Source organism: Microcebus murinus, chromosome 7 (genome assembly GCF_040939455.1).
Source record: "Microcebus murinus isolate Inina chromosome 7, M.murinus_Inina_mat1.0, whole genome shotgun sequence".
NCBI classification, from domain to species: Eukaryota; Metazoa; Chordata; class Mammalia; order Primates; family Cheirogaleidae; genus Microcebus; species Microcebus murinus.
The window spans coordinates 69,944,264-69,958,178 of NC_134110.1; the positions used below are offsets into that span (position 1 = coordinate 69,944,264).

The following is a 13,915-nucleotide window of genomic DNA, read 5'->3' on the forward strand; positions in this document are numbered from 1 at the left end:
GTGTTTTAGAAAGACCATTATGTATGCCTTGTGATCCACATGCTTTCATTCTGTCCTTTTGATGAGTTACAGATTTTCTATGAAATTTTTATTACCATGAAATGATTCCTTTTTTATACTGTCATTTTCCCCCCTGACTCAATCCTTCTCTTCCTCCTCCTAATCTCCTTTAACCCAGATCTGATTCTCCAGAAATCTTCATTATCAATCAGATTCTTGCCTCTTTCTATAAAATCTCTTCATTGGTCCTTATATATTTTTTTCATATATTGTCATTATTTATTAAGGGAGACAGCTATTATTATGGAGAGATCTCTGGGACAGGAGTTAGCTCTTGGCTTTGGTAAAGTTCTTCATAACCCTTAAAAAGTTAGAATCTCTGGGCTTTAGTTTTCTTCTTTGTAAAATATAATTCCTAAGATTGTTTGAATTTCTGACATTGTGCTATTCTGGAGCTTTGAGGGAGTTTTTCTTAGGATTAAGGACTACTGGCCTGACAAATATTGCTCACATGGAGGGAAAAAGCTTAAGGGCAAACCTCATAGAGAAAATGACCATTGTTTAACATATTAACTGCCATATGAGTTGTATTTAACTCAGGCTAGTTTTGAGCCCAGGGCCTCGTGAAGCAAAATCTGGGCAAAACCCTGCAGTTGATTCATGAAAATCTTACTTGTTGATGTTCCTATTGTTACAATTAATATTGACAAGTTAATTCTAAAAATGTGGACTAAATGAATAAAAGTCAATAAATTTCATTTTAAATCAAATTAGAAAGGATCATTTTGTTTTCAAAGTTTTTATTCTATTTTCATAATAAAGCACTGTGGCCCCAAGGAAGACTTTTTTTTTCTAGAATGGCAGTCAATGTGTTAAATAACAAGTAAGACTCTTCCAAAATGAGGAATTCTTGTGACTTTCAATATCTAGTGATCTTGGGTTCTGAGATTACAGGGGATTTTTAAGTTTAAAATAGGTATAATAGTGGCAATCTGTTGTTTTAAAGTGCAAAGACAAAATGAATAAATCAAAGTTGCTAATTATTGTAGATTCACTAACTGTAATTTCTCGAATTACAAGTCCCTTACAAGAGAAGATAGAGCTACAGGTGAAGGTTTCCTTGAGTAAAATTGGATTGATAGGGAGAAGCCAAAAGTATAAGAAATATCTCTAAAAGAGTGTAGAGCTGAAGTAATGGACAGAAAATTGAAATCAAAGGCCCGGAAGCAATGATTAGTGAAGCAATTAGGCTGCAACATCTGTCATTCTATTGATCCCTTGGATGGATTCCATTTATCTGGTGGCCAGGCCAGCGTCCCCTGACTATTTCCCCTCTCCCCATGCCTAATTTGGAGTAGGTATTCTTCTCTATACAAGAAGGCCTTGTTTTCAGTCAAGCTGCACTCCTTTGCTAGGACCCTAGCTCCTCTGCAAAGAGAGTAGTGGTAATATCCCTTGTGTTATTTTTCCAAGAGAGATAGATGTGTCTGATAAATTTCAGTGATTCTCTCATTCATTGATTCATTCCACCATGCAATAAACACTTAGTCAGCATCTATCATAGACCAGGCACTGTGACAAGTGCTGGTGAATCTGTAGTGAGCAAGCCAGATGTGCCCCTGGCCATATGGGATTTATAGTTCCTCTTGTTTTAGATTTCTAATCCTCACTGGCTGTTGTGTCCTCCTCCTTCCACTTTCCAAGCCTCCAAAGAGTAGAGTCAAGCATATTTTTTTTGCCATTGAAGGCTTTCTCTTTTGACAGATTAAAATTCATGTAGTGTGAATCTTAGAGGAACAATTCACAGGTTTTTGTTGGCTCTGATGCACTTCAGGTGATTCTAAAGATCACTTTCTGAACTTTTCTTAGGAGAATCCTTTGAGCAAAGCTTTTGCTTGATGGAATGAATGGGCTTCAGTGTTCTTTTGTGTAGTTGCAATGTTTTGCCTCCTCTTCTCACCCCAAATGGACTTGTTTTCATTATAAAATTGTCTTGATTGTCTTTAATTTTTTTTTTTTCTATCATTCTGTGTGAGATGGAGACCTGGGATTATGGGAGAACTACTTCTTGTTACTTCACAACTCAGGGACAAGAGAGGAAACCAACTTTTATTAATAATGCTACTACAAATAATTATTAAAACAATATTCGTTATTATACAGCAGGCCGTGTGTCTTGAATTTCTAGTGAAGAACATATTCTTTTCCCCGGGAACAATGCCCTCTGTATTGAGACTTGATAAAGTAACCTGCACATTGTAAGGCTTTAAGCGTATTGTTGACTCATTTTTCCTTTAACCTATTTTAATCTTCTTGATTAATACATTACAGGCCATTCTGGATCAAGCCCAAATTCCTTCAAGGATATGAAGCTATTTTTAAAATTTAAGACACGTATAGCTCATTTTGAAGTTCAATGTTTGGCAGTGTTGTGGTATAAGCCTCCCAGAAATGAGAGCATATTGTCATTTCAAACTGGCCCCTTTCAGAGCCTTGGCTGCTGCAGAAATTTGGCTTATGAATCGTTTGAATGAATACCACTTGTTGTTCATCCTTAGCAATCTGAAAAAAATCTCTGTGATGAACCCGAGGATGCCAGGTGTTAATATGTGGATTTTAAACATAATGTGTTGCACTCTAACTCTTTTTGAAATATCACAGAGTTCGGAATCTAATGAAGTGGATGGGAAACTTCTATTTTGAAAATAGCTCTTTTTATGATTAGCTATTGTGAAGCTATTTTGTAGTGTTACAGAAGCCCCTTGAGATGTCATTTCTCTCTAGTGGTGCTTCAATCATGTGTTAGGGTATGGCTTTTTCTAAATGCTCTAAGACCATGCCTTACCTTGAAAGGGCCTTCTATGTCTCTAGTTGAGAAAGCTGCAGAAAGGGGTTAGGCAGTCCATTTTAGAAATCCCATTCCAGAGTAGTATATCAAAAGTTTTTTTCTGATATTTTTTGTAACAGATATATACTTCTGGTATTAATAGATGAACAGTTAATGCTGAAAATGGCCCTCCAACCTTTACTGAGTCAACTTAAGTTGACCCACGCAAAAAAAAAAAAACCCAGTGTGTTTGTGTGTGTCTTTCTTTGTATTATGGGAGTTTTTAAACATACACAAAAGTAGTATGAAACATACACAAAAGTAATATGAAACATACACGAAAATAGTACGGTAAGTTTAGTTTTCCCTTCATTTTTGTCTCTTTTTGACTGTCTCTAAAATCTTGTTTTATTCTTACTATAGCAAGCTGTCATTGTACTGGTTCTAGTATAAAGAGCATGGCAGCTACACAATTTATGTGTCTGTACAAGCAATTTTAAAACTTTGCTTTCATCTATCATTTCTGTTTCTTGGTATAGTCAGATCACTAAGTGTTAGATTTTGACTTTAGGCATAAATCACCACTCTCCTATTGCAGGCTTTATGAATTTACACATAGGAATGGAGTGGATATTTTGAGTATAGATTAATAAAAGGAAACTAGGTTATGGGGGTAGACTAGGCAAACATGATTTGTATTTTATCAGAGTTAAGAATTATTCTGCTTGACAAGATAGTCTTGTGCATTTTTATATGCATGTTTATGCTCTAAAACTAAGATAAATTGTGAGCTTTAAAAACATAAATAAAACAATGTGGGAAAATTTTAGTTTTTGACTTTAGTTTCTACTTTACTGCTACTGCTTAATATGCTCAAGCCAGCCATAATAGTTTCTCTGAGACTCTGATTCAGTGACTAATTCCTTTTCAGCGGAACTCCCACCTCCATATACAGCCATTGCCAGTCCAGATGCCAGTGGTATTCCAGTAATAAACTGCCGTGTGTGCCAGTCCCTAATCAATTTGGACGGCAAGCTTCACCAGCATGTGGTTAAGTGTACAGTTTGCAATGAAGCTACGGTAAGTGGAGATTTCCATTAATAAAAGCATAAATTGTTATCTGACGTCTTATTTTTAAAGGAAGTACTTCAATAATGTTACTTAAAAGTAGTTGTGGGCTGGATACAAATATGGCAATCTTTTGTAGTACTTTCTTCTCTCTTTCATCATAGAAGGATGTCTCCATGTGTTTAAAGCTAACTCCATTAAGAGAATTTCATGGTGAATTTAAATATAATGCCATTTGACTTTTTACTTTCTAAAACAAAACTGACCATTGTAGTTATTTATAAATATCTTCAGTATTTATCCACAATCACAACTAAATCCATTCTGGTTTTTACTTAACTGAAAATACTGTAAACTGAACTTCATGACAAATGTGTATTTTGTCCTTATTATACAGAAAATTATTTAAACTTGTTTTATGTCTGTAGGATGTCAGTATTGTTTTCCTGGGTGTTGGTGATTATGCATTTATTATTGACATATGTGCCAAAGGGTTTATAAATAGTTTGGTATTTTATTCTATTTATTTAATATTAATTTAGTGAAATGTTGAAAAAATTTGAAGGGTATTTTTTTTAATGAAATTTCAGGAGCAACTAAATTTGAAGCAAAAATTGTACAGTTTCAAGTAATAAACTGGTAAAGTGTATACAGGTTTAGATGAAATATGTTTTTACTATCATAGTTAGGCTTTGTTTTTAAAATTTCCATCTCTTTCAAAATCTACAATTAAATATTAAGTTAATTTTTGGTGTTTGTATTTTTTCCTCTTTAGAAATGTCTTTAAAAAGTCAGCTAGTGATTACTGTGTCTTGAAGAACCATAAAACATGGATACTAAGCTTTATATGTTTTATAGAAAAGTCATAAAATAAAACCTAAGTCATGAAGCAATATATTTCATTGTAAATAATTTTTTCTATAAAGGACATCATTTGGAGAAGAACTTCATTGTATAAATAGATTATACCTATCAAACCAGCTATTTTCATTATAAGCTGAACACTGACTAGTGAATTTAATTAGCATTAACTTCTTTAGTTTTCTTTGCAGAGTTGACAAGCAAATAAAGGTTGTTAGATGTAAATAGCAATTACAAAAAACAGTGCCTGAAAGGTTTTTTTGGATTTGATTTTAGTGTTAATTTCTTCTCCAATTCTTCCACCCATACCAACTTTTGTTGTTTAATAAGAAGAAAAAAAGAGTTTTAAGTTTTATGATTACACTTGGAAGTAATACAGAACAGACTAGGTCATTTACGCAGGAATCTCAAAGTCCCCATGGATTTAGCGAACAGCGTCAATCTGACTACTTAGAAGGATGAGTGCATACAAGATCAATGGGGCTTGGCAATGAGTGTACTACTTCTGGACATAAGAGAAATTGTGCTGAAATTTTTATATAATTACTGCCCCTGTGGAGTAAAGAAATATCAATAATTCTAGAAAAAATGAATAGTATCTAATCAGATTGCCTTGTGTAGAATCATAACATTACAGAAGAGGAAAAAAGTGGGAAAAAAAGAAGTCTTCCTGGAGTGCCTTAACATACAACTTGCTAATGTTTCAAATGTAAGTTGATCTTAAATTTATGAATGAAGAAGTGTTAGGCACCTAGGAGCTTCTTTGGAGAAATCACCGGTTGAAAACAACAGATACAAAGGGCTAAGGTCCAACAGAGAAGTTCCCTTATCACGGTCCCTTGTTCAGTTTTGCTAGGATTCATTTTCCTTAGGTCACCTAAAACAAAATATCAATGTGTCTCTCCTCCCACGCAGCCACTCGGATAGGAACCTGATATACCTGTGGAGATTAAAAAACAAAACAAACAACAAAATAAGGTTAATAAAAGTCCTTTTTATTTCAGTAGATAGATTTGGGAAGGGAAGTAAGGATGTGTGTGTTGTTGTGTGTATTGTGTGTATATGTGTGTGTGAGAGAAAAAGAGAGAGACTTGGAGAATGCAGAATTTAGTGTTAAAGGAGAAATGATTTCTAGGACAAGTTAATGGAAAATTTGAGAAGTCCTGGAGAAAGAGTGGTGCAGTACTTGACTGTGTACCTGAGTAGGAGCTTGAGATTTGGAGGCTGACAGGTTGGGGTTTGAATCCTAGCTCTGCTGCTTAGTAGCTATTAATACATTTCCATGGGACTTCTCTAAACATGCATATTCTCATATAAAGTGGTATAATTTTTATAATAATCCTACCTCATTGGGTTGCCGTTGGGACGATAGGGTTAAAATGCTCAACACAATGGCTTGGGACATAAGAATTCATTTTACCAAGTAAGAAGTTTAAAACTTACACATAAGGCCGGGCGCGGTGGCTCACGCCTGTAATCCTAGCACTCTGGGAGGCCGAGGCGGGCGGATTGCTCAAGGTCAGGAGTTCAAAACCAGCCTGAGCGAGACCCCGTCTCTACCATAAAATAGAAAGAAATTAATTGGCAAACTAATATATATAATATAAAAATCAGCCGGGGATGGTGGCTCGTGCCTGTAGTCCCAGCTACTCGGGAGGCTGAGGCAGGAGGATCGCTTGAGCCCAGGAGTTTGAGGTTGCTGTGAGCTAGGATGACGCCACGGCACTCACTCTAACCTGGGCAAGAAAGCGAGACTCTGTCTCAAAAAAAAAAAAAAAAAAACAAAAAAAAAAACTTACACATAAGTGCAATGTCCAAGTCCTTTTTTTTCCTCACTTCACTGCAGACCAGACATTACTAGCATGGTCTAGCACCAAGGAGAGGACAAGGGCTAGTTCAATTGCCTTATTTTTAAAATGAGGGAACTGAGGTGAGAATAAAATATAAAAATAAACACTGTCATTTGTCAAGCACACATTTACTTAATTGTAAATTTCAAATATTCAGAAATTAACCCAATTTATGTTTTTCTCGATACTTTAGAAACTGTAGGTAAATGTTTAAGAGGCTTGTGAAATCTATATATTCATATTTAGTTATCTTTAATGTAGTTTAATGGCTTATTGCTAACTTTTATCTATTTCTACTAATGTTATTTACCTAAATTTTTAAATATTTTTAAATTATTGCACACACTTAAAACATACCAAAATAATTGTATATAGTACAAACAATTCCCATATGCCCTTCCCTCACATTCCCCAAATGTTAACATTTTACTATAGTAGCTTTCTCTAAATGAATAATCTTTTCCCAGAATCTTTTATGATAATTGCAGACATGGTGCTCTTTTACCCCTAAATATCTTAGTGTAAATTTCCTAAAAACAAGGTTATTCACTTACACACAGTACAATTATCAAATGCAGGAAATTAACATTGATACAATACTGTTATCTAATCTGCTAACCTAATTTATGTTTCTCCAATTGTCCTATTAATGTCCTTTATGAAAAAAAACAAAACCTAGTCCAGCAGTCAAACCAGAATCACATGTTGCATTTGATTGTCATGCTTCTTTAATGTCCGCTTGTCTGAAACTTTTTCTTTGTCTTTTATTACCTTTACATTTTCAAAAAGTACAAGCAAGATACATTGTAGAGTATCTCTCAGTTTTGTCTAATATTTCCTTATGATTAGCTTCAGGTTACACATTTTTGACAGAAATGCCACAGGAGTGATGGTCTGTTCCTTTCAGTGCATCATAAATTATTTAGTTTAACAAGCTGGTGTCCTGTTAAGGTTATTAAATACAAAATGTCCTATTTCCTTAAGTACTAAGTTTGACAATTGATATCCCTGACATTTCCCTTTGACATATATTGGTTTATTTTTGAAGGTACATCCTCAGTGCTTCAAACACACGTTTTGGCTTGCCATTATTTCTCAAATTTTTTTAAAGCATTTTTTGTGAAACTATGGATGAATCAAAAATTTGTGTTGTTTTCCAATATAAGTTTCGTCATGGAGCCAATGCAGTGCAGACAGCCGGAAATATCAACGAAGTGTTTGGTAAGGATGTGGCTAATGAACATACAGGATGTCCATGGTTTGAGAAATTCTGTCCTGGTGATTTTATTATACTCTTGAAAATGAGCCATGTGGGTGACCTGGGACCAAGGTGGACAACAATGAGCTGGAAGTTGTAGTGGAAGTGAATCCATCTCAACCTACGTGTAAATTATTAATGGCAGCAAGGTTTGACCTTACTATTCCAACAATATTGGGTCATCTGAAACAAATCAGCAAGATAAAGAAGCTGGATAGATAGATAGATGGCTTCCACATGAGTTAAACAAGTGTCAGAAGAGAAATCGTCTCGAAGCTGGCCTTTCTTTGCTGCCACGATATAAAGGCGAACCATTTCTATACCGTGTTGTTACATGTGATGAAAAATGGATTATTTTTGACAATCTCCAAGCATTTGGCACAATAGTTGGATAAAGATGAAGTGCCCAAACACAGTCCAAACTGAATATTCATCCAAAAAAGCTAATGGTGTATGTTTGGTGGTCCAGCACTGGTATTATCCACTACACCTGGTCAATCGATTACAGCGGATGTCTACTGCAACTAGTTGGATGAAATAATGAGGATGCTTGTGATTAAGCAGCCAAGATTGGTCAATAGGGACAGGCCAATCCTCTGCAAGACAACAGTATGTTACACAAACAACGCTGCTCAAACTGCAGAGGCTGGACTTGGAAACTCTCTGTCATCTACCATATTCACCAGACCTTGCACCAACTGACTGCCACTTCTTCCAGGCTTTGGACCACTTCTTGCAAGGAAAACACATTTCAATTCTCAGCAAGCTTTAGAAAACACCCTTCGCAATTTCATCGCCGTTCACTCTCCAGGCTTCTTCGCTGCTGGCATAAACAAGCTACTGTTAAGATAGCAAAACTGTGTCAGTAGTTTCAGTGCATACTTTGATTATTTGTACTGCTTATTTGAGATATAATAAACTACACTTTTGATTCCAAATTGGACATTTCATATTTACTGACCTAATTTACTGACCTACAAACTAATTTTGATATATTCCCTTAATAGTATTGCAAGGAGTGCTTTCTTTGGTCTGTTTATTCTTGCTTTTAAATTTACTATAGTTTTGTTTTTTTTTTTAAGAAATACTAGTATGAAAAGCGATTACAAATCTTTAAGTTAAAGTAGGTCATGAAATAAATCACTTATTATATTCTAATAAGTAGAGTTTAAGAAAAATTCAAGTTCAGCTGGGCACAGTGTGGCTCACACCTGTAATCCTACCACTCTGGGAGGCTGAGGCAGGTGGATTGCTTGAGCTCAGGAATTTGAGACCAACCTGAGGAAGAGCGAGACCATGCCTCTACTATAATAAAAATAGAAAAATTAACTGGGCGTTGTGGTGCTCGCCTGTAGTCCCAGCTTCTTGGGGAGGCTGAGGCAGGAAGATCTCTTGAGCTCAGGAGTTGGAGGTTGCAGTGAGCTATGATGATGCCACTGCAATCTATCCTGGGTGACAGAGTGAGACTCTGTCTCAAAAAAAAAAAAAATTCAAGGTATCATGTACTCCTGTTTCCCATTATTCTTCTTACTGAGTTCATTGAGCTCATTCTTTGCGGACAGGTGCATGAATCCTCAGTAGATGTTTACATGTGGCAAGACAGATAGATGACACATAGTGTTGTGAACTTTAAAGAGAAAACATCTCTTGGTGTGCACTAAATATTCCTCCCATATTAAAAGGCCAGTACAAACTAATTTTGAAATATGCCCTTAATAATTAAATCTCTACAGGCCCCCAAATTTCATAGAATGCTTGCCAACATTTGTGCTGTTTGACATCACTGGCAATGTACTTTTCCTTAAATTGTACTTTGAAAGCACTATAGGGAGCCTTAGTTTTAACAGAATCATTTCCTTTTTAAACACAAACTTTAGCAATCTGTACTCTGGTTAATTTGCTGCGCTTACATTTTCTTCTCTTATCTAGCCAATCAAAAACCCCCCAACAGGGAAGAAATATGTTAGATGCCCTTGTAATTGTCTCCTCATATGTAAGGACACATCTCGGCGAATAGGATGTCCGAGACCCAACTGGTAAGAGATAAAGATTCATTCATTAATTCATTTGTTCATTCAACAAGTATTTATTAAAGGCTTATTGTGTGCCAGGCTTTGTTCTAGACAGTCTTTACCCTCAAAGTAATTACAGGACCTAGATTTTTTTTTTGTTAATGATATGTTTAGTTTGAATTTAACAGGCATAGGTATTTTAGGTTATAATATTCTTAAATGAGCAATGAATGTTATCTTTATGTTATGTAAGTAATTAATGTGCTATAATACATCAGTGACTTTTTGAACTTATTTGGAAATAACCAGTTATTTTATCTTTGATATAATTAATCTTAACCTGGAAGTGTTTTAGTTGTCATTGTGTATCTCTTTGTATGCTACACTAGTCTTTGCTGAGCATATTATATATAATAAATTCTGGAATTATTTGCCCATGCCAAATGCCATTATAGATGTACCCAGACACAAGTATATAAGGTATTTTTTTTCTGTGATCTCTCTGGCTTTTCAATCAGTACATGAATCATTTACAGCCCCATCTGATGGTAGACTGGAGAATAGAAAGGAAAGGAGGCTCCCATTTTGCTTTCTTTTTATCTTTGATTAAATAGCCATCAAGGAATACCAAACTGCTCAGAGAAATTTGGTTTTAAGCCAGGACTTTGATACCTTACTGGCACACACATTTTAGTTGATCTAGAATATTTTTAACTAATTGAATCTTCTACCAAACTTGGACTGTCTTCCTAGATAAGGAATGATAACTGTTTTCTGATTTGAACTTACAAAAACTTGGAAATGGCAGTTAAATGGTTCCCAAGGTCATTGATTAGGACCAATGCTATAATATATGGTTTCTCTCCCAGTATAAAAAGACTCATATTTTTTTTTGTTTGTTTTTGAAAGACTATTGCTATATTCTGTGATTTTGGCTCTAAAACTTGACACATTAATTTATAAAACAAGTATAACATATTTTCACTGATACAGTTCATATTTTTGGCCATATGTTGCAGGCTTTTTTCTCAGTCCATTTTTGGGATAGTGAAGTTGTTTCCTTTCTCTTTCTATAGTAGACGCATAATTAACCTTGGCCCAGTAATGCTTATTTCTGAAGAACAACCAGCTCAACCTGCATTGCCAGTCCAACCAGAAGGTACAAGAGTCGTGTGTGGGCACTGTGGAAACACATTCCTGGTAAGTAACTGGACGTTTGTCATAGGGCATCAATCTGTAAATATGGATCATGAACTTATAGATTTGACCAATGCTCATAGTCTTGTAGTTTTTTTGTCCAAGTGCAAATCGATTAAAACAGAGTCTTATTTAGGAAAATAGTTAAGCAGAGTGGAGCTAGGATGTACAGCATCTTTTGTGAATTATATAACGGTGCATCCTCTGATTGGCTCAATTCCCAAAAGGATTCTCTCCTTCTAAGCCAATGAAAAACAATATCCCTTCCTCTAAGCTTAGCTCCATGGGTATCTTGGCTTGGTGAGCACCTAAATCTTAGCCCTAGTCTTACCTACTCAGCAGAGCACAAAGTACACAATCTCTTGCTTCATGGCTTCTAGATTCAAGAAAAACTCTTAATATAATTTATCAAAAATTTTCTGACTTTTAAGAATTATTTTTTGGTGTGAAGAAAGAGACTTAACACCAATACTCAGAAAAACCATTAGATAAAAAAGAAAATATAGTTAATTTGGTATGAACAAAAGTTATAGAAGTTGTTGCTTTACTATTTCTAACTTGAACTCAAAGTCTGATTTTTAAAAAGTTAATTTCATATTGACTTACCCGTTCAGAAAGGGTAAGTTTTTCTTTTGTTGTTTAGCCTATATAGGAGACCGAGGATTTTGTTTAGAACTTGAGTATTAAAGATACCTTCTGGAGTGTAGGCCTGGGTGTGTATAAACAAGATCTGCTGTCACTAAGGAATGGATGAGCTTAATGAAGTATAAGTGATTTGCTTTATTTCTTCCTGATTTTTACTTTTATTAAAGTAATTCATGTATATAATTCTAAATTTCAGATAGGACTGCAGTCTCCTCATCTAGCTGACCAACAGTTACCATCCCTCAGATACTTTCAATTCTTTCAGCTGTTCTGCTAATATTCACTTCCAAGTGTTTAAATTGTTTGCTTATCCTTTTGCTTTTTGATTAAGCAATTTTAGACATAACCCACTACATTGTAAAAATGCAAGGATTTAACACTTGTATACTTTCCCACTCATATTCTTTTCCCCACTTCCATATTCTCAGTAGAGTTATAACATTTTATTCAATTAATAATTAAAATTTACATTTTTTCTTTTTATTTTTTTATTATCGTTTTTGTTTTTGAGATAAGGTCTCGTTATGTCACCCAGGCTAGAGTACAGTGGTATGATCATAGCTCATTGCATCCTCCAACTTCTGGGCTCAAGCTATTTTCCATGTGCCATCGTGCCTGGCTAATTGTTTTTTAAATTTTTTATGGAGATGAGGTCTTGCTATGTTGCCCAGGCTGGTCTCAAACTCCTGGCCTCAAGTGATCCTCCCATCTCAGCCACCCAAAGTGCTGGTATTACAGGCATGAGCCACCGTACCTGGCCTACATTTTTTATGATTAGGTAAATTATGTTCACAGCTGAACCAAGTAATATGGTACATTTTTCTCCTGTATGGCTTTTAACATTTGCTTGGATTTGTAAATAATTGCCCCTCTTCTCTGGATTTAAAAAATTTTCTATATAGTAATATTAATTCTTCACATATTCTTTTATACAACTATAAAATTCCTGTCGATATAGTCAAACACACAAGAGAATCTATTATTTAGGCTTCCTGCTATACAGCTATCATCCTGGGACTTCCCTTTGCCATCATCCTGCAAATTCCTTTTACCTCTTTCCTGTGTTGGATCCTGTGCCATTCTTGGTTATTGGTTAATTCCTTTATTTTGGTGGAGTGCATCTTCTCTTTGCTTTCTGGAAATATGCAGGGAAATAAATTGGAGCCCTTTTATTTCTTAAGTGGTATTTAATCTCATCTCACATTCACTTCATAATTCATCCAGATGTACAGTCCTAGGTTGCCAGTTGTTTCCTCTCAGAAATTTGAAAGCTTGGCTCCATTGTTGATGAGATCAGTTGCAATTCTGACTCCTGATCCTTTTGATACTACATATTTTTTTTCCTTTCTCTTTCCTCATGGATTTTCTCCAGTGTTCTGAAATTTCATGAAGATATGTCTTAGCGAGGGTCTTTATGAGCTCATCATCTGGATACTTAGTGGGCTGTCTTTTAGTCCACTCTATTTTCTCTGTTCCCTCTTTCTAGAACTTATGTTAGATCACCTGAACTGACTCTCTCTCTTTTTTTACATTTTCTTTTAAATTTTGGCTTTTTGTTTTACTTGGAAACTTCTTTTACTCTGTCTTCTAAACGTAATTGAAATTTTTAATTTTAGATGATATAAGTTAGTTTTCAATTTCAAAGAGCCTTTGTTTGTTCTGATTATTTTTCTTTTTTTTTCAAGGCATTCCCTTCTTTATGGCATCTTTCTGAAGCTATTCATTGTATTTGTTTCTAAGGTATTGCTCTTCTCTATGCCTTGTCTTTGTTTTCTCCCCACTTTTTAAATTTTTTTAAAAATTTCTTTTTTTATATTTTTCAAAAAGATGGGGTCTTGCAGTATTCCCCAAGCTGGCCTGGTCTTGAACCCCTAGACTCATGTGATCCTACTGCCTCAGTATTTGTTTTTCCTTTATGAAAGACATTTTATTCAAAATTTCATTTATGTTTGAGAGTAAGTCACTGATTGGAATCTCAATGCGTGCCACTAGGGGCTAATGATGATGACTTCTCTTCCTCCTCCTCCTCTTATTCTTCCTCTTCCCTCCTCTCCCATATTTCCTCCTCTTTCTTTGAAAATCTGTCAACTATTAGTATCAATTGGTCTTTTTTTAGGGCAAGTTTCTCTGGAGAAGGACCCTCCAGTCTCTTGTGAGTGATACACCTGAGAGACAGCATTGTAGGAGCTAAGGGAGA

At 35.2% G+C, this 13,915-nt stretch overlaps 1 protein-coding gene across 1 annotated transcript in view; it reads left to right on the top strand.

Moving 5' to 3' along the window:
• PIP4P2 (phosphatidylinositol-4,5-bisphosphate 4-phosphatase 2) overlaps positions 1-13,915 on the top strand; it is a 48,154-nt gene that overhangs the window by 14,625 nt on the left and 19,614 nt on the right. Inside the window, exons 2-4 of the mRNA XM_076005168.1 lie at positions 3,759-3,907; positions 9,794-9,900; positions 10,953-11,076. Of these exons, the coding sequence (XP_075861283.1) occupies positions 3,759-3,907; positions 9,794-9,900; positions 10,953-11,076 (380 nt within the window). The remainder of the gene's footprint in view (positions 1-3,758; positions 3,908-9,793; positions 9,901-10,952; positions 11,077-13,915) is intronic.